Genomic DNA, 22,228 nt, shown 5'->3' with positions numbered 1-22,228 from the left:
TCTCATACTAAATATTATATTTTATATAGTAGTACAATGATATTTAAATATAATCAATAACAGTACCTGATATTTAAATATAATCAATAATAGTACCTGATATTTAAATATAATCAATAATATAATCAATTACTAAATATAATTCTATAGTACTAAAATATGAGAAATGTTATTTAATCTATTATATCAAATAGCACAGCTCTAATCTTAAGTTTAAATATAAAATCCTCAATTAATAGTTACATAATAATTTCACATCAGCTCCATGTCCTGAATTTCTTCAAAGTACATTTGATGAGATTGTTTAACACAACAGTTTTATTGTTATCTTACTTGACAATATAGTAAAACTTCAATTTAATTGAAGAAAAGATATCTGGAGATTATCTTTTTTTTGGTTTTCCAGAGAATTTCTGGAGAAAAAAGTATCCATACAACCAGAATGCCCAAATATACACAATTGACCTAATTTATGTCAAGTGTATAATTATAATCACATTAGTGAATGTTATCAATTGTCTGGAGAGAGACTTTAGAATTAATGAATTTGTCCATTATTTTCAACAGTGAAGTATGACATAAATGTTTATGCAAAGTCTTTAAATAGAGTTCCTTTAAATCAAAATTTCATTGACATAATCCAACAACTGTGACTTAGTAATGAAAGCTGATTGGTTCTGCCAAAACTTGAACTCTCTAAAGATGTTCTTTGCTTGTATAATGTCAATAACTGTCCAGACATTTTGTATAGTTGTAGAATAATGAAGGGTAGTTCAGCATCAGTTAACAAAATAAATGGATAAATTAAAGAAAAGCTGGATAAATCATTGTATGCAAAACTGGAAAAGACTGAGTTTATATCATTCCAAAGGCATCTTAGGATAAACGCATGTCCTTAAAACAAAATGCCAAGTCAAGTACTATTCATAAATCCATGCTAATGTAATTTTTGTTAATTTGGAACATATAAATGTTCTCAATCCTCATTGTTGTAGAATTGACGAGACATAAGCCAGCTCTTCAACAAAGGAAATGTTTATTTGCGCAGGTTCAAAGCACAAAACAACAGAGTAAATGGCCTGAACCCCGAAGGAGTATCAGACACTTCCTTATATACCATCTGGTTATACATTATCTCAGAACAACATGTTTATCCATATATGGTTACATAGTTTGGGGAAATAACAACTATCGTTATATATCATGTGCTGGACAGCCAAACATCCTGTGTCTATTGCAATAATCATGCTTAAGCATATTTTGGGTATACACAGACTTCCTGCTGACACTGCAACAATTCCCTTTTCCCTTATATTGTGCCAGCTATGCATTTCTTTACTAAGACCAAGGTCATGCTGACCTAGGCCCCAGGCTTTGGGGCCTACAGTGGTGATGCTGGCCACTTTATTCCCCTCTTTGTGACTCTTCTTCATCAGCAAGGAGAGTCACATAATCAGTTTCAGTTTGTAAAGTGGCATATTCTGATTCATTAGCTGCAGCAAATTCCCACATAGCCATTACTTGCGCAGTAGCCTTTCGTTCTGCTAGCAATGATAAGCTATTTGACATAGTCCTAATGAAAATAGGTAGAATACATGGAATAAGTACACATCCAGCAGCAATCAACCCAATTAATGCCACTATTGCTTGTAGCCCTGGTAACTTGGGAAACCAGGTACCAAACATATCTTTCATGTTAAACCCTTTCCATACCTGATCAGGATTGTGGGTAAGTTGCCGCATCTCCTTGGTCAACTGCTTAATGACTTTCCCAGTTTCATCTATTTGTAGGCAGCAGTTTGAGAGATTAAACTTACCACAAACCCCTCCTTCTCGAGCGAGAAGGTAGTCCAGGGCCAATCTGTTTTGATACACTGCAGTTCGGATCTTGTCAGTCGTTTCCGAGAGGAAATTAAGTGCACCGTCTATTCTTTGTCCAGCCAGATCAAGAACTGCCTGTAATCTAATAATCCTGTTTAACATGTATATGGGTGTTCGGTATCCATATGTTCCATCCTCTGCCCATGTGGCTTTGCCATATGTACATACAATTCTTTCAGAGCTCCAAACATCACTTTTTTCATATTCTGCAAGTTCCTTACACGGGAAGTTGGAAAACGAGGTTTCTACATTGCGTCTCTTTCTTCTATTATACTGTTGTCCTATTGGTTCATATAACGGAACTCCTAACACTTGACGGGCTTTGATAGGTAACAAGAAAAAGGAAGGCTTTATCCATCCTAACACACATGATCCTGACCAATTTCCGGGTAGGGTTTCATAGGCTAACTTTCCACATATCCAATACATGTCATTTGGAGCAACCCACTCAGCATTGGGTGTGGGGGAGACCAAATAGCCCATATATGCAGTGTCAAATTTTGGGGGTTGAGTGACATTTCCGGGAGAGTTCCACTTTTGATATGCAGTGTCCCAAAAGCCCAAACATATTAAGTCCCCTACATTTACACTGCCTGTCCTCATAAAACAGTTCCTGCCTACCAGATTTGTAGACAGAGTCCACATCATTCCAGATAGCCGTTTCCTTTCAGTTATATTTCCAGTACGAGAGAGATTATTGAATACATAGGGCTCTACTTCCATGGCTTCCCAAGGCCACTGTTCGCCCATGTTGGTCCCTCCGCATACAAAGCAATTCTTTACTGTGAGAGCTTTGGCTACCTCTTCCGGCATTTCAATGAATAGGTTGTTTGCCTTAATGCTAATTGGTAGGGGCTTTTCAAGCTTTCTTAGGGAATCATACACTGACCATCCTAAAGACTTAACCTCTCCCTCGACCACTCTTTCCACTTGAATAGTAAGATATGTCATGGGATCTTTCCCTTTTCCATCTATCCCAAAGGCATACGTTATCATGGATGGGATAGACCGATCCACCTCCATCATAATAGTATTTCCCTGGCCCCTCCGAAAAGACTTCACATATTTACACCCCTTGTACCCTCCACCTGTATAATCACACACATATTGCCATCCACTGCACTCTATAGATCCTGCACATGGCAACCAAACATTTGGGTTGCCACTCCTCCCAGTAGGATCTACTTCACACAAATACTTGTGATTTGATTTGTATTCGTCAATCCATGTATTATCTCCACAGGTGGTGGACCATCCTTTACTCACAGCCTTACAGGCATCAAAGGTTAGAATAATAGGCGACATACTCTGCTGCAAGTGGAGGGTGTAATTCACAAAATACAATTTGCCATCTCCCTCTGGATCCTTCCGCCACCCTATTTTGGGTAACCCTGTCCATAATGTAACGTTCAAACGTATGGGTGTGCTAGGATCATAACATATTTGTTTACCCTGTAGGTTGCATAAGCTATACATTGTCCGATCGTGGATACAATTGAGCCTCAATGACTTACAGTCCTTGGGCATGTGAGTATGGTAGACTAGAGTATTGATGGTTCATGCACCTACCTTAGCCTGTGTGATACAGGTAGCACAATCATCCTGTGAGGGAGGTTTGGTAGGTTGGATAACTGAACGTTGGGGTCTTACAGACCGCACCGACTGAGGTATGACTGGGGTTAGGGATGCCGTAGGTGTTTCTGGCACATGAACTATAGGTGAGTCCACCCTGTAGCACAGAACCCCCTGAGTACCATTACATCTATTATACACCTTTAGTCTCCTCCCATAGGTGCAAGGGGTTAAGTCGAATTGGCTGCATGATGGAGTTATGCCAATCGTTGATAACATGGCTCCATCTGCGGTGAGGCATTGTATGCACTGTTGCATTCCTATTTCACGGGCAATTCTTCTCCTATTTTTATCTTTGTGTCTCCTCCCTGAGTATTGGTCCCCATGTGTACTGGACGCTACTGGGGGAAAACGTATAATACATGTGCCCTTCCATCCCGGTTTCAATTGCTTTACGGTGTCAATCCGTTCCCATCCCCAAAACATCGGTGGACCACAATCCAGAGCCAGAAAATCACCTATACCCTGATTCTCCTGTCGTGTAAAGGAACACATACCATTATTGGTGATGGGCAAACAACCATTACTGGAGATTGGCAAAATAACTGTCCATCTAGTTTGTTAGATCTTCTTTTGAAAAAAGTGCATTTTTTCTGTGTAATCTCAGAAGCAGTTCTTAAAACTGTGGTAAAATTTAAACTTTTACAAAATACTCTGTAAGTGAAGAATGAACTAGAAACATTGAAAGGCAAAGCTCCCTATGCATTTTAGGCAATTTGCACTGATAATAGGTGTGTGTCAGAGTAGGAGCCATAGGGTTTCATTAGATATTTCTAATTATTATATTTTTTAACCAACAAAGGTAATAGGGCTAATAAAGGTAAATTACTGTATTTATCAGAGGGGAGCAAAAGTTGCTATTTGCCAATTAAATTACAATAAGTGATTATTATGCTTCCTGCCAAAACTGTCTTTTTAGTGGAACAGAACAGCACTTGTTGCAACCAAACTGTTCTTATAAAAAGGAGAGATTAAATATAAGCTCTCTGGAACAATGATTATATATATTTAGCTTAGCACCACGTATCTTTTCAACATTAGCAAATCATATAGAAATTACCTTTTATGCTGATATGCTTCATTGCTACCTTGCGTTTCACAGTTAAAAGGCATTGAAAAGGCTGCCTGCACGCTGTTGCTGATATGAATATTCTCTAGGTGTTACTGGAAATGTATTAAAGAAATGTATAAAAGAGAAAATTCTCAGTAGAAAAGGCACATGGACTATAGCACTTCAGGTCATACAGAATCAACTTTTAAGTTTTGTTCAATCTGCCCGCATCACGGCTACTTTAACGCATTGCATCCAGCTCTGATTACCTTTGACAATACTGTCTATAAAATGGAGCAATGGAAAATCCATAATATTGTGACAATCTATTGAATGTCATTAATCATAAGCAGACATCAGGATGCTTTTTGGTGTGGTGCAAACATATCCTTGCTGTCACATCTAGTTCCATCCACTGCAGCTTCAACATTATGGATATTAGATTGGATACAAACATCTTCATATTCAGTCTGATTGATCAAACTGTTGGTTCTAAATATGTTTAAGTCTGGAAGTGTCATTTATCATCACAAACTCTAATATTGTCGCTGTTCTAATTATTGCATCTTGAATTAAACAACTTCATGACTGTTGCTTTCTTAAGATTTCAGTATTTGACAGGAAGGTAACATATGCAGGGGTCTCGGGGAGCAGGTGTTGAAATCATCAAAATGGTCAACATTGTGCCATCATGCAAGCATATTGAATATCCATATAAAGGGTGCAAGATTTGCATCTCAATACTATCTAAAATACTTTAAAAATACTTTCTAAAAGCTGCTGACAACTATATCACTACTCTCTATTAGAATAACTTTTAGATAAGAGTCGGGATGGCATAGTGGTTAGAATGCAACACTGCAGGCTACTTCAGCTAACTGCTAGCTGTAGTTCAGCAGTTCAAATCTTACCACAGGCTCAAGTTGACTCAGCCTTCCATCCTTCCAAGGTGGGTAAAATGAGGACCCAGATTGTTGGGGGCAATATGCTGATTCTGTAACCCTCTTAAAGAGATCTGTGAAAGCACTATGAAGTGGTATATGAGTCTAAATGCTAATGCTAACTTGTAATCACCAAGATTATATATGGTATATATGTACATCTCAACACGAAGCTCTTTTTCTTTTTCTTTCTATCAATCGTTAGGTTTTCTTTGGATCGTCACACTGATCTTGATAGAATTTTCAACATACATTCAGGAAATGGATCTATCTATACTTCTAAGATGCTTGACCGAGAAATATCACAGTGGCACAACCTTAGTGTAATAGCAGCAGAAATCAGTAAGTTCATTACTATCAGTCTAGATATTTTATTCCTTGTGTCTGGTTAAATGTATCTTAGTTATGTAATACAGATAGTCCTTCGGTTTGCCCATTGTGCTGTTTTTTGAACTCCAGAGGGTTCAGGGAATCTTCCCGAAGCCCTGGAGTGCAAAAAAACAGCCAATGGGCAAACCTGGAAGTTCAGAAAATGACCTTCTGGTTTTCCTGTTGGGCGATTTTTTGCACTCTGGGGCTTCAAGGAAACTTCCCCGAAGTGTCGGGGGTGGGGGGGGAGACAGCCTTCCCCAAGGCTGAAAATAAGCTGGAGCTGTCATAGGACAATGTCTTGTGTGCCCTCCAATACAGCTCTGTGTGCCACCTATTTGTTTAGTACAGTGATGGCGTTTCGGAAAAAAACTGTTCTTGTGTCTACTTGTCTTGGTGTGCAGTGCTCTGTAGCGACGTTTTGAGGGTAGGAGTTGAAACAATTTGTGTCCAGGATGTGAGGGGTCAGTAAATATTTTCCCCGCCCTCTTTTTGACTCGTGAATTAAATTAAATTAAATGTTTGCAAAGCATGCACACACCCATGAGGCGCGGTCACATGGCAGGGGAGGAGGCGAACTGGCAGGCAGGTAAGTTAGAACCCATCCATGATTTTTGCGCTATCCATTCATTTGAGATCAATACCACTATTTTCACATTCTCTTTGGCGCTCAGAGTTCGGGGGAAAAAACACCTACTCTCTGGTCACTAAACTGTTGTCCACCACTACTTTACTTTTGTTATTAGTTTGAAAGGGCGTAGAACATAAGCAGTAATTTTGGTGCCTTCTGTCCATAACAGAACACAAGAGATTGTAAGAAATGTCTTCAGATTGAAAATTTGTTTATCCTTTACAGGAATATTTAAACTAATATGCAGTATATTTGTGGACATCCTACTTCAGGCCTGCAAATCAATGTTTAAACAAAATTTTCTCTTTCCCCTCCTTTGACAGACAATCCCAAAGAGACGACCCGTGTTTCTGTGTATGTACGAATATTGGATGTGAATGATAATGCACCACAATTTGCTGTATTCTATGACACATTTGTGTGTGAAAATGCAAGAGCAGGACAAGTAAGTCGGTTATGCACATGTGTCAAACTTTCTTGTTTTGTTTTAGGAACAGGAAAAATGAAAGATTTCATCTAACAGTAATTTGGAAATACAACATTAAAGTGGAAAACTGGCTGTCAACAGATAAGAATTCACTTTTCTAGCAATGCCAACACCACCTTTTTGTATCCTCACCAAACATTTTGTGTTCTTCAATTTTTTTTCCTCCTCAATGAGGTGCTGCAAAGTCCCTGAGGGGAACAAGGTCTTCAGAGGGACTTAGAGCAACCCAGCCATGTGGGGTCACTCACGAACGCGAATCCTAGAAAGAAAACTTGGACACATTTCTCTCTAGGTGAAATGACACAGTATTGAGCTGTGCACCTCCTTTTATTGGGGGGCATATGCAAATGGGAGTGATTACATGTACATGTCAAGTAATATACAAACATCCAATAACATAACTCTGAAATATGACAATACTTCCGAGTCCTTCCTATCTACATATGGCACGTAACTAGTTTCTACTGAAGAAATGTCTCTCATGGCCAATTTCCTGGGCCCCTTTGTTGTTAATAAGGCTATCTCCTGTTTACCACAAAGCAAGGTCTTTTATCGCAGTCTGCGTCCTGTTTACCAAAGGGAATGTAAATTGCGTCTTTTGATCACACAGTTCTTTTCCTGTTGACATATTCTTGTTATTCAAGGAGAGTTGCTTTGAACCATTTTATGGCCAGTTACTTCCTAAGCAGATTTTACCAGAAATGCAGACTCACTTTGTGACCTACGTGCAGTCCTGTTCCTGGCTAATGGAATCGGAGTGGCATTTGTTGTTAGAAGTCCAGATATCAAATCCTATCCTAACATTATGCTATGGCAGCTACACCTCAACTCCTTTTTGTTTGGTTCTTTTCTTTAGAAATACAATAATTTTGAATGGTATCTTTGTGGAAGAAAAGTATGCTATGAACTATTCCATGTATTCAGTTTGTGTGTATGTCTGTGTGTGTGTGTATGATTCTCTTTCATTACACAGCTCAGTCTTTCAGTTGATATGTATCAAAACATCACTGACAGCATTTCCTTCTGCAAATGCTATTTTTATCTCAGTCAGCTTGTTGTTGACAAGTGTCACAAAAAAATTGTTAGTTTTTTTTAAAAAAAGAATGTTTGCCTTTACCCACAGAAGGATGTAGAATACAGAACACCAATCAAGTATATAATATTTCCTTCTGCAAATGCTATTTTTATCTCAGTCAGCTTGTTGTTGACAAGTGTCACAAAAGAATTTTTAGTTTTTTTAAAAAAAGAATGTTTGCCTTTGCCCACAGAAGGATGTAGAATACAGAACAGCAATAAAGTATATAATATAATTGAAGAAAGCAAAGCACTAAGTATTAAAGCTCAGTGAAAATCACAATCCTTTTAGAAATTTCCTTTTGAGACAAAGGTAAAACAGTTGTTTTAATAATTAAAAAATGCCCCTTTACCCTTAATTCTAATGTGTGGGTGAAGTTCTGATAAATCTAATAAATAAAAAAATAAAAAATAAAAAATAAATAAACAAGCAAACAAATAATTTACCATCTTAGATAGAGAAATGTGTTATTTGCTTCATGAAGTAAATGCAGCAGTGTGTTAAACTAAATTTAAAGTCTTTTTATATGGTTTTCCCGCCACCCATCCTTTTTAACTTGTAAAATAAAATTGTGTCTTGTTAAACACAGAAAAATATACGTTTTGCCATACTGAGCAATTTAAAAATCAGTACACTTAACTCTTCAGAGAAAGTTGACAAAGTATATTAAATAAAACTCATGGAGATGTGTAGCAAACGATGGAATGTATGGCTAAAATATAGAGAGACAGATTTTGTTTTTAAAAAAGTGGGGAGGGGAATAAAGAGCAATCACTCACAGCCCAATTTCTTTGAAAGACTTGCTGCTCAAATATTGGGAGAAATGTAAAAGGCAGCATTTGCATTTAAATGCTAATGGTATATTACAAATTAATAGAAGAAATCATGTGGGTTTTTGAAAAAAAAAAATTTTAATCTCTGAACGTTCATGGTTTTCAAAGCATTTACAAACCATCTGGATTTTGCAAATATAGAAAGTAGAGAGATATAAACAAATTCTATACTGGATATCTTTCAGAATAAACAAAAGTGCAACAATAAAATAAAGTGCAACAACAGCAATTTAAAAAAAACCCAACTGCAAGTGCATTAGTAGGCATAAGTAACTCCTTTGCATATTGATTTCTCACCTATTGCCTTGTTCCTTGTACCTTTGTCTTCCCCAGAGGTAACCCAGGCATGAGAAATAGCTGGGGTTTGGAATTATACCTTGTAACCCAAGGAAATTGATTATGAGTCAAGGTTTCCTGACAGAACAATTAGTCAATGCAACAGTTTGCCTTGAGAGGTAGTGTGAGCTCCATCCCTAGAGTTTTTAAAGAAGAGACTGGACAGCCATTTATCCGAAATGGTACAGAATCTCCTGCTTGAGGAGGGGATTAGGCTAGAAGATCTCCAAGGTCCCTTCCAGCTCTGTTACTTTGATATTTTATTGTAATTTGGAACAGGATTAACAAATAAGATGAATTTAACTGTTTCCCTTTTCTTCTTTCATGCCTTTGATGCCTGTGTTTTGTGTTACGACTAGTGTTGAGTGAACCCAATGAAGTTCGTGTTCGGCGAACTCACCTGAACTTTGCCGTAAAGTTCGGGTGAGTTCACCGAACCCGAACCCGAACAGCAGCAAGCCACTGTGGCATCCTTTTCTGTAAAAATAAACAAGAAGGTGGGGAATTCCTCACCTCCTTTTGCTTCCTTTTATTTCTACAGAAAAGGATGCCGCAATGGCGCTGCAAGCAAAAATAGGTGGGGAATCCTATGATGTGATTCCAGGGGCGGGGCTTTGACATCACGGAGACTACTTCCTGGCCGGCCAAAATGGGGAGGAAGGAGTCTCTGCGATGTCAAAGCCCCGCCCCTGGAATCCCATCGTGGGATTTCCCACCTCCTTTTGCTTGCAGCGCCACAAGTAAATGGAGGTGGGGAATCCCAAGGAGGGATTCCCCACTCTCCTCCTGGGCAGTGGCGTTTCGCAGTGTTCGAGCAAATGCTGAACCTGAACTTTACCCAAACTTTTTTAAAAGTTCGGGTTTGGCTTCGGCATGCCAAACACTTCAAATTTCGGCACGAACCCGAACTTTGCAAGTTCGGTTCGCCCAACAGTAGTTATGACAGTCTAAAATTAAAACAGGAAGTGTAACCCAAATTCCGTTTTGCTGAGTTTTTGCTCAGTTTATGATAGGATGAAAACAGAAAGTTGTGATTTTTTATGTGCAGGGATTTTAAAGGATGAACGGGGAATAGGAGGTTTGTAATGTTTTGCCATAGTTTAATGTTGGGTATCCCAATATAATGTGAGCAAATATAGTTGTGCCCACTTGCATTGTTGTACTAGGTGTGACTGACAATGCCCCTACTGCAACGATTGTGTAATTTATCCAAGGTATCATCCATGCAATCACCACCCAAAAATATTAAGGAACCTAGTTTACAGTAAATTAAATTGGACCACTGGTAGAATCTTTGGTAGCCATGATCCTTTGTGTATCTTCCGATTTCTTAAGTATCTTACTTGGCAACAAGGAATCAAAACAATATAATTTATATTTGTTGAGATCTGCATAAAGTTATTTTGTTGTTCACGCAAAAGAGAGGGAGGAAATGGATGGATGGAATTAAACTACCGGTATATTGTACTAAATTAACATTATAGTGTAAAATCATCATTAAATTTGTATATGGAACAGATAATTAAACAAGAAAAAAAAAGGGAAATCCTGAAAAATTATAAGAGTGAATGACTAAAGAAAACAAATACACCCTGTGTTGCATAAATGCTACTTTTCTTCTGTCTGTTCATCTATATGTGTTCTAAGGAGAAGAGAGAAATGAAAGCACTGCAGGCTTATCTCTCCATTTGGATTTAGAGTTTCGCACCAAAGGGCCTAATGCTGAGATCAGTTTCTTTTAAAGATTAGAAACCCAACTGAAAACTGTAGAAAGCCAGGTCTCCTGTTGCCTATCCCAACTTAAGAAAACTAGACAATGTGCCTAATATATAACTGATTCTGTGTGCCACATTCCGTGCCATTATTGTTAGTAGCATATTACAAGACAGTTGGGTTTGCAATATATAAACAAGCTAACAATGAATGCTTGTTCATATTGAATTACTATAGCTTTAAGAGGTAGTGTTGCAAATAAGAAGCAAGAAGCACGACTCTGTGTGTGTATGTGCTCTCTCTGTTCTTTCTGCTGATTCACTGTGACTGATATAGTAAGCTCTGTGTATTCAATGATAGTTTAATGTATTTGTAAGCTATAATGTATGTCTGATATGTAAGACATTGACAGGCTTGTAATTTTATTATTGTATTGACAGATATTGACTCATTTGAATGTGTATGACCGGACTGTTTAACTTGGCTGTGCTATTTCTAAAAGTAAAACACTATTTTATACACTTTAATTTATCGGTTTTGTATCTCCTGGATATCCTCTGCAAATGTCCTTGATAACTCAAGGGTTCTGCACACTCCTTAACAATTATACCAATACACTTTTATTTTATTAAATTATTTCAATAAAATTATTAAATTAATAATAACATATTTTATTCATATATTTTGTGACTTTTTTATTTTTAAAACTATAAGTCATGTATGTTGCAAACTGCACTTTCTTTTTCGTTGTTCTCCCCTGCAGCTAATACAGACCATTAGTGCTGTTGATAAAGATGACCCCCTTGGAGGACAAAAGTTTTTCTTCAGTTTAGCTGCTGTTAATCCAAATTTCACAGTCCAAGACAATGAAGGTACAATGCATATACAACAAGAATGATTAATTCTCGTACACATTTCTAAAGTGTTTCCTTTTATTGTGCTTAGCAGTTAGATGTTTTCTGACTGAGGAAATTAGGATAGATTAAAAAAATCATTGATGAAATAAAAAAATAGAAGAAATTATGAAATACTACACAGTCCCCATGAGTCTCCGTGACATACAAATCTAATAAATTAATAATAATAATAATAATAATAATAATAATAATAATAATAATAATAATAATAATTAGAAAGCAATATACAACATTAAATAAGTAACTTTGAAAAAACTAAACTAACTAGAAAGGCTTTATATCTTTAAAGTGTTAATATATACAAGTGATCCCTCGATTTTCGCGATCTTGATCTTCGCGAAACGCTATATCGCAATTTTTCCCACCCGATGACGTCACTCTCTTCCTTTCTCATCTTTCTTTCTCTCTCTCTTTCTCTATCTTGCTTCTTCCTCTCTCACACTCTCTTCCTTCCTCTCTCATCTCTTTCTTTCCTTCTCTCTCTTTCTCTATCTCTCCCCCTCTTGCTCTCGAGCGGTGGGCGGCGGGCGGGCGGGCGAGCGGCGGGCGGGCAGCAGCGAGGAGCCGAAGATCGGGGTTTCCCCTTTGCGTGGGTGGCGGGGAAGACCCAGGGAAGGTTTCTTCAGCCGCCCAGCAGCTGATCTGCTCGGCAGCGCGGCAGCAGCGAGGAGCCGAAGATCGGGGTTTCCCCTTTGCGTGGGCGGCGGGGAAACCCCGATCTTCGGCTCCTCGCTGCTGCTGCGCTGCCGAGCAGATCAGCTGCTGGGCGGCCGAAGAAACCTTCCCTGGGTCTTCCCCGCCGCCCACGCAAACTCCACCATCTGCGCATGCGCGCCCATGGAAAAAGGCCGCGCATGCGCAGATGGTGTTTTTACTTCCGCACCACTATATCGCGAAAAATCGAGTACAGTGATCCCTCGATCATCGCGAGGGTTCTGTTCCAGGACCCCTCGCGATGATCGATTTGTCGCGAAGTAGCGGTGCGGAAGTAAAAACACCATCTGCGCATGCGCAGATGGTGTTTTTATTTCCACAGCAGCAGCGAGGAGCCGAAGATTGGGTTTCCCCGCCGCCTTGCTGCTGCTGCTTGTCCGCGCGCGTGCCGCCCGCCCCCGCGCTGTTGCTGGGGCCGCTTCTCAGCTGAGAAGCGGCCCTGGGGTTTCCCCCGCGCGCGCGCGTGCTGCCCGCCCCCCGCGCTGTTGCTGGGGCCGCTTCTCAGCTGAGAAGCGGCCCTGGGGTTTCCCCCGCGCGCGCGCGTGCTGCCCGCCCCCCGCGCTGTTGCTGGGGCTGCTTCTCAGCTGAGAAGCGGCCCTGGGGTTTCCCCCGCGCGCGCGCGTGCTGCCCGCCCCCCGCGCTGTTGCTGGGGCCGCTTCTCAGCTGAGAAGCGGCCCTGGGGTTTCCTCCGCGCGCGCGCGTGCTGCCCGCCCCCCGCGCTGTTGCTGGGGCCGCTTCTCAGCTGAGAAGCGGCCCTGGGGTTTCCTCCGCGCGCGCGTGTGCTGCCCGCCCCCCGCGCTGTTGCTGGGGCCGCTTCTCAGCTGAGAAGCGGCCCTGGGGTTTCCTCCGCGCGCGCGCGTGCTGCCCACCCCCCGCGCTGTTGCTGGGGCCGCTTCTCAGCTGAGAAGCGGCCCTGGGGTTTCCCCGCGCGTGTGCCGCCCACCCGCCCACGCCGTTGCTCGCGCCTTACCGGGGCAAGAGGGGGAAGACCCAGGGAAGCCTCTGCCCGGCGGGGAAACTCCACCATCTACGCATGCGTGGAAGGGCACGCATGCGCAGATGGTGGAGTTTACTTCCGGGTTGAAAACTCGCGATATAGCGTTTAGCGAACATCGAGATCGCGAAACTCGAGGGATCACTGTATCGCGAGGGGTCTTGGAACGTAACCCTCGCGATACTCGAGGGATCACTGTACTACCTTAGACATATTATTAAACCTAATTATTGACCAATCTGTTCTGCCATCTTCTCAGCTCGGTATAATATTTTATTTTAATACAGTAATATTTAAATCCTAAATTAATAAATTAATATTTATATCATAAATTCTTAATATGCTATTATTTAGGTCCTTAATTGGATATAGCGAAGAGAAAAAAGTTTAATATCAATATTAATTACAATTTTGCATATGAATGTTGAAAGCATATAATTATTTGACTTTTTCTTCAAAATTAAATTTAACTTTGGAAATGAAATCAAAAGATGAAGAGAATACATCAGAGTATTTGATTTCTAATCAAAGTTTTACTCTTAAGGTAAATTACTTGATATTAAAGATTATGTTGTATTATTACTCAGGAGTATATGATTGTGAATATGTGTTTTTAATACACATTGATAAAGGAAGAATAGGCAAACAAATCAAGTTTAGCAAGTTTGAAATGCCAAAAAAATGAAAGTGAAAAGAATGATGATGATGATGATGATGATGATGATGATGATGATGATAATTTGATAAACCTTTTCAATTACTGTTTAGTGATCACCTAATATTTTGAATGTTTTTTTCAGAATTTACATATAACTGCTTATTATCAAGCCAAAAGCATTTTTTTGTAGAAACAAGCCACTTAGATTTACTAGATCTGTAGGATGGGGGGAATGGAATATAATTGTTTTCCATGCAGAAGCCCCCAAATTCAAAAGCTTTTGTATAAAGAAGTTCTACTTAATTAGCAAACAGTAGGACAATGGATGGGTTTAAATATATATTTCCACATGGATGAGCTGTAGTAACGCAGTGCAGTACTGCAGGATACTTCTGTTGCCTGCCGGCTGCCTACAATTTGGAAATTCAAATCTCACCAGGTTCAAGGTTGACTCAGCCTTCAATGCTTGTGAGGTGGGTAAAATGACTCAGATTGTTGGAGGCAATATGTTGACTCTTTAAACCACTTAGAGAGGGCTGTAAAGCACTGTATAGCAGTATATAAATGCTATTGCTATTTCAGATCAGAACCTGTGGGGCTGTTACATTGCAAATTAAAAAAAGAGATCTAGCTTACCTGCAGGGGTCCAGGAAATTGCCCTATAGAGTCTATAGGGCAATTTCCTGGACCATTGCAGGGGTGGGTTCCAACTTACCTCACTGCTGCTTCACTTTCTCCTGTGCTGCATGGCTGTACTTCATGTGCGCGCGCATGTGCAGTACACCCCCCCCCAAAAAAACCCCTAAAAAGCAAAAACAAAGACAAAATGGTGATGCATGCACAGTGCCATGCTGAATATTACCAGCCTCAGAGACATTTAGTAATTAAAGAGTTAACTTGTATGCCTTTATTAAAGATCCTCCTACTTTTGATGTAATATCCTGCCACATCATTTCCTTTTTTATGCTGTGTCTCTAGATCCTATTGTTCTTCTCTGTTTTAGCTTCCATGATGTGAAGACGTATATTTTGATTTGTCCATTGAGACATCTTTATTTTTACTTTTGTAATAAAGGAACTCTTGTTTTAAACAAATGATTGGGGCTCTTATCCATTGCCTCTGCGGTATTAAGGTTCTAACGGATTTTAATTACCGTGCAGAACAAAATAAAAATAAATCTTTAAAAAAAGATGGTAGGACCCACGGACTAGTGTCAACTGATCCGGTTTGGTGACATCATCGTGACATCACCAGCAAGTCGCTAGTGGTTCGGGTGAACATGTCTTAACTGGGAGGAACCCTCCGAGAATTCAATTAAAGAGGTTTTCCTTCCTAGTGTTCTGCCTTCTATCATATTACCTTACAATTTAATTCTCAAACAAAAGTTGCAAATGTTTCCATTTATCATTGAGAAGCCAAGCATATACATTCAGTGAAAGGGGTGGGGGTAGAACACCTTTGGAGGAGAGAGGTAGCATTATTAATTAGTGCCATATTAAAAATGAATTTATTATAAAGTTTGTTTCAATATGTGGAAAATGTCAGTGAAGCTGTAAGTGTGGCTGTACTACACTAGAAGTGTGGATTATATTCCTTGATGGGATTAATTGCAATGCATTGTTTGTGTCTTCCTGGTTCAGATAACACAGCCCGGATTTTGACAAGAAGGAATGGCTTTAGCCGACATGAAAAAAGCACATACCTCCTTCCAGTGGTGATATCAGATAATGACTACCCTATCCAGAGTAGCACAGGCACACTAACAATCCGGGTATGTGCTTGTGACAGTCGGGGAAACATGCAGTCCTGCAATGCTGAAGCTTTGCTTCTCCCAGCGGGCCTTAGTACAGGTGCACTCATTGCCATTCTGCTCTGTATCATTATTCTCCTGGGTAAGTTTTGAGAAAATTATCACAGGCTATATGTAATACTACCAAATGTTAGATACTACCAAGCTGTATTGGATATATCCCTTGCAAAGACAACATTGTTGACGCTCCTTTAAACCAGTTAGAAATTAAGTCCTTTGTATCTACTGTAATTTGAGAGCCAGCCTTGATTTTAAAGGAGTTGGAGAACAAATCATACAGAGGCAGTTAGTGTAAGCCCAGTTCAAATTGTAAAATACTGCATTAAAATCCATTACAAACCACAGAGAGATTACCACTAGGTATGCCCAAAATGGGAACAAATTAAATTTGAAATGTTTCCTTGGAAAAAGGACCAGGTGGAGTTGGCTGCATTGTTATAGAACAAAATTCTGAACAGTTTGAGTGTTTTGCCTTTCACTAAAACAAAACTTGAAACATAGTCAATGTTCTTTCCATAGAAAATGTTTTAAAAATAGATATGAGCCCTTTGCTCCCTTCTATAGCCTATCAAAAGTAAATGGCATAGCCCTATAAAATGGCTGTTACTTGCCATCAAAATTGTAGGAAAATATTAAAGAAAACTCTTGAATAACAGGTCAAACTAATCCCCTTTCAATCAACACCAGGGAAGCAGGAGATTACAAGACCACCAAGGTACCTTACATCTCTGTTTAGAATACACACAGTTCCCAAAATTGCCCTATTTCTTCATGGCTATTTCATTCATTGTAATGGCATCTTGCTCTGTTTAAGACCAGGTGCCTTATATCTAGGCTACTTGTTGCCATAGTGGAAAAGATACCTGTTGATTGCCTAAGAAGATCTTTAAGAATTCTTGACACCAAAAGATGTTTATTGTATTCATCCTGCTGGCCCATTTTTCCCCCTAACAAATAACAGGAAGCATAGGATGGATTTTCAAGATTAATCTTGTGGTGGATTTATCACCAATACACATTAAACCTAATTAAATAAATTGTGTCTCCCAAATGATAGCCAGACCTGATTTTCATTGATCAGGCAGGAAACACACACCTAGTCCAGGTTAAAATCAAAGGCATGACCACCCTTTTCTCTATCTCTACCTCTTTTAAAAAATATTGTAAAGCTGGACAGAAGAAATAACACAGCTTAACTGCCATGAGAATATGGGAATGTACTGTATTTCCAAAGCAGACAGCCATATATCCACCAGTTTTAGGACAAACAGCAGTAGTAGCAATATAGAGAGTCCCAGAATCCAGTAATAAGTGCTTTGTTGCAATCCAGATTTTCCTTTCCAACAACATCCATACTAGCTCTTCATTATGTCATCTGCTTATATGCCTATTGTTTTATTCCAACATTCAATTCCAGATTATTCAGCCTGGGCTAAGAGAAACATACTGGCTCAAGCAGCACAATGTTCCCTTTTGCTAGAAAGGGCATCTTAACACAGTCTCCTTTCATACTTTGAAGACAGCACTCAAAACAAAATTGCCTGGTTTCAAATAACGAACACTCAAGTCATTTTGCACATCGCTAGTTATATTATCACGATAACTCAAAATGTGTATACAGTGTTCCCTCGATTTTCGCGGGGGATGCGTTCCGAGACCGCCCGCGAAAGTTGAATTTCCGCGAAGTAGAGATGCGGAAGTAAATACACTATTTTTGGCTATGAATAGTATCACAAGCCTTCCCTTAACACTTTAAACCACTAAATTGCAATTTCCCATTCCCTTAGCAACCATTTAGATTAGTTGTTTCTTTATTAAAGTTTATTAAAAAAATATTTATTAAAGGTGGACAAAGGTTTGGTGATGACATATGACGTCATCGGGCAAGAAAAACTGTGGTATAGGGGGAAAAACCGCAAAGTATTTTTTAATTAATATTTTTGAAAAAACCATGGTATAGACTTCGCGAAGTTCGAACCCGCGAAAATCGAGGGAACACTGTATTGCTATCAGCTACATGACAGTTCAGAACCCTTCATTAGTAGTTTTTAAGCCACTGTGGTCTCAGGATTTCGGTTCAAACATATCCAAGCTTTCACAAACAATGCACAAACAATGTTTTGCTTAAAACATAAACCGTCATTCATTGAAATGTCATCCACACATATAATTTATCAAGTAGGCTATATTAAAATTTTCATGATTGTTTAGACAGTTATTTCTGAGGTGTTAAAGTTCTCACTTGATGGGTTTAGTACCTCATTTTTAAAAAATGAATGTGTAGAATGTGAATAGTTTTCCAAACTTTCATATTAAATGTATGAATCAACATTTTCTTGTTAAGATTAAGCTGAGATAATAAGCAGGAATATAACCATTCCACCTATACTGCATCTCATTTATTGGCATCTCGTTTATTTTAAACCTTAGTTCTTTATCTTTATCTTTTATCAAAGGCATGACCACCCACAGTTTATAACAAATCTAAATTTCTACTAAAAACATTTTAAAAAACCCAGTTCTCAATACATCACTCGTAAACATTTTTAAAGATATTCTCAATCTAATTTAATTGAAAGCAATTCGTTTTTATCAATATCTATGTCATCTATATCTATATTCATCCATCCATCCATCATTGTCCATCCATCCAATGATGGGCTCCTACGGGAATAGCCAGGAACGCAGTTCCAGTAGCAAAATTTGGAGCTCCACCCCAGAGCACCCAATTTGCACTGAAAGACGTTGAAACAAAATGCATAAGCCACGCCCACAGTGTGGTAGTAAAAATTTTGGTAGCCCATCACTGCATCCATGCATCCATCCATCCTGCCATCCATCCATCCATCCATCCATCCATCCATCCATCTATCTATCATCTATCTTCCATTAAATGTATATTAATGTATATTGACTACAAATACATACTTTTGTTAGTAATTTGTTCCTCAAAAGAAACAGCTCTCTTTTCATTTTGCAAATCTGAATGAAACTGTATAGGAAAACAGATAAAATCTGATCAAAACTTGACACAATATGTATTGCAAAACAAGAAAACATTAATACTGTGTTCTGTTGCACTTTATTTTAAAATAAGAATTTCTGGATGACTTATTTTAATATTTGCATAGAATATCCTGAAGTGGTATAAGATAGAGACACATAAAGAATAAAGAGCTTGATAAGTATACAAAAAGGAGGGAGAAAACTGCAGGTCTTAACTATAGTCTATTTATAGTAGCTTAAAAACAGGAAAAATGGGAAAGGGTATTTGGTTTTCAATTTGTACATAATTGATTCCTTTAATGGCTGTTTGTGTTTTTTAAAAAACCAAGATTAGTTAAGCTGATGGTTGATAGATTAATCAGCAGCTGTTTGGCAATGAATCTGTCCTTTCATATTCAGGTGCACGAATATATAATTATTGCTTGAAACAAGGATAGAAGATGACAATTAACTTCCTATTCTTTTGATGTGTTTCTGTAGCAGCCTCCTCAATCTAATGCCCTCTAATTATACAGAAATCACAACTCCCCAAATTACCAACTCTACAAAACAAAATGCTAAAGCAAAGCAGAACGGTGGGTCTGCTTAAGCTGAGATTTTTATATTTCTTCCTCAGTTCATTCCACAATTCAAAGATCAGAATAACTAGATTTAGAGAATATAGCAAACCAGTCTTATATTAAACTTTTCAGTTAGGGAGGCCATAGGCAAATAGGCCATAACTTATGTCATATACAAAGTTAGTAAAATAACAATGCAATATAAAGAAGTGGGGGCTCATCAGCTTAATGATGCTGGAGATGATCTCTGCTCCAGCAGTTAGAGTCTTAGTACTGTGGAGCGATGCGAGCACCATCACTTGCCTCAGCTTCTGTCCACCTAGCAGCTTGAAAGCATGTTCTATACAAGTACATACATAGGTACCACTTCAGTCGGAAACTGGTGGTCCATGAAGGCAGGCAGATTCCTGCTGGCTTTGACTCTTCCCGGTTGCAATGCCTGTTTTTGCAAAGTGGCTCTGAGGCAGGAAGGGGGTCCTTGGTTGCTGCTGCAGGAACAGTCACTCATGTTTCTTCCATTTCTTCTTTCTCTTATGGTGCTCCATGGGAAGCATGCAAGCATGTACCTGATAGCGCTGGTAAACAGGCAGCTAAACTACTATTCTGCAATTGCATTATAATCTCCTGGCTAATGTAACATTGTCATATGCTGATAATAAATGATAATAAACCAAGTTGTATATTTGTGTTTATATAGAAAAAGTTTGATAAAATGTGTTTTTTTAGTTAATTCATTTTTTTCTTTCTTCCAAGTTATAGTGGTGTTGTTTGCTGCTCTAAAGAGGCAGCGCAAAAAGGAGCCTCTGATCCTGTCTAAGGAAGACATCAGAGACAATATCGTGAGCTATAATGATGAAGGGGGTGGAGAGGAAGATACCCAGGCTTTTGATATAGGTACATTGAGAAATCCTGCAGCTATTGAAGATAAGAAACTCCGCCGAGATATTATTCCAGAAACATTATTTATACCACGGAGGACTCCTTCTGCTCCAGATAACACAGATGTCCGTGATTTCATTAACCAAAGGTTGAAGGAGCATGATCATGACCCCTCTGCTCCACCTTATGACTCCCTGGCAACTTATGCCTATGAAGGAAATGATTCTATAGCTGAATCCTTGAGTTCTTTAGAGTCTGGCACCACTGAGGGGGACCAAAACTATGATTACCTCAAGGAATGGGGCCCTCGGTTTAATAAGCTTGCTGAGATGTATGGTGGAAGCGAAAGTGATAAAGACACTTCCTAACCTACGGTAGGATATATAGCTCAATTGAGAGGAAGTAACTTTACAGATACCTTTTCCACGTGACAATATTTGATGTTCAGGAGCATTCTCCTACCACTCAGCACAATATTTCTTTTTCTTCTTTTTCCTTCCTGTTGGTTTTTGAATTGCTCATTAATGTCCTTTATTCTTTCTTGTAAAATGTCACATGGAATATATTCAGCATTTTATTTTACCCTGTTCTGAAAGCCAAAGCAATTGAAATTTGGTGTCATCTATGTTATGAAATAAAGGATACACTGTTTAAGTAGGTATATAATCTCTCAAACAGTTATATGACATTTGCTTCTTTTAGGTACATATTCTCCACTCACAAGGACGGCTTTGAAAAGGACCCAGACTGAGATCTACAAAAGGATCATGCATGCACATTCCACATACACATTCACATTTTCCTTGGAAATGTGTTTCTTTTTCAGAAACTATGCACAGAAGACCCCCATAAACCTTATTAAGCATTTTCATTCAGAGAGTGTCCTCTCTCCCAAATCTACACACATAATAAACAAACTGGGGTTTTTGATTTTTACTTTTTGGAGAAAAATAGCTCCTCTGGAAAATAATTTAGTGCTATATACCCTGAGAGTTTTTGATAGACACGTTCAAATTTCATTGTTTAAGAACAACAATTATAATTGGGGGGGTTTTGCTTGTGCAGCTTCCGGAAAATGAACTGGGGGGGGGGGATAAAATTGTATGCACAGAGTGTCTGTGCATTTCCTTTTGGACCATAACCCAAAAGAAGTAGAAAGAAAACAGTTGCCCCTATTCTGTACATTTTAAAAAAAAATGACCCCTGAAAATGTACACATGGTGTTAATGTGATATGCAGCTGGTTTAAAAAGAAAAAAAATTGTGCAACTTCATTTCATCAGATTCTATCTGCCAATGTTTTATATTTATATTTTTGTATTTATTTTTAAGAAATAAACCAGTTTTATAACGATTCTGTTCCCTGAATGTTCTGTAAAAGGAAATAACATATTTCATTAACTAAGGCTCACTGAACATGTAACCAAATGTTGGTTTATGTGTAAGTGAGGTTTATGTACACATTGGGAGTTGTAGACATTTTAAAGGTTTCAAACAATGATTTTTGTAAATGTACTTAAGATTAACAGTGCAATCCTACTTAACAAAATTATAACAGAGTTGGAAGGGACATTGGAGGGCTTCTAACTTCTTGCTCAAGCAAGAAATTCTATACTTTTTCAGACAAATGGTTGTCTACTATCCTCTTTAAAATCTCCAGTTATGGAATACCCACAAACAAGTGAGTAATTGTTCGAAAGATGCTTTTTCAGGAGGCAACTGGACATTCTTGGGGTTTTTTT

General features: G+C 38.8%; 1 protein-coding gene across 1 annotated transcript in view; it reads left to right on the top strand.

The window, feature by feature from the left end:
- CDH10 (cadherin 10) overlaps nt 1–21,840 on the top strand; it is a 119,542-nt gene extending 97,702 nt beyond the window's left edge. The window contains exons 7-11 of the mRNA XM_070747116.1: nt 5,711–5,847; nt 6,829–6,950; nt 11,713–11,821; nt 15,873–16,124; nt 20,362–21,840. Of these exons, the coding sequence (XP_070603217.1) occupies nt 5,711–5,847; nt 6,829–6,950; nt 11,713–11,821; nt 15,873–16,124; nt 20,362–20,855 (1,114 nt within the window). The 3' untranslated portion in view covers nt 20,856–21,840. The remainder of the gene's footprint in view (nt 1–5,710; nt 5,848–6,828; nt 6,951–11,712; nt 11,822–15,872; nt 16,125–20,361) is intronic.
- Nucleotides 21,841–22,228: the final 388 nt, after the last annotated feature.

This window comes from Erythrolamprus reginae, chromosome 3 (assembly GCF_031021105.1).
Source record: "Erythrolamprus reginae isolate rEryReg1 chromosome 3, rEryReg1.hap1, whole genome shotgun sequence".
Taxonomy (NCBI): Eukaryota; Metazoa; Chordata; class Lepidosauria; order Squamata; family Dipsadidae; genus Erythrolamprus; species Erythrolamprus reginae.
This window is presented reverse-complemented; position numbering and strand designations above follow the sequence as displayed.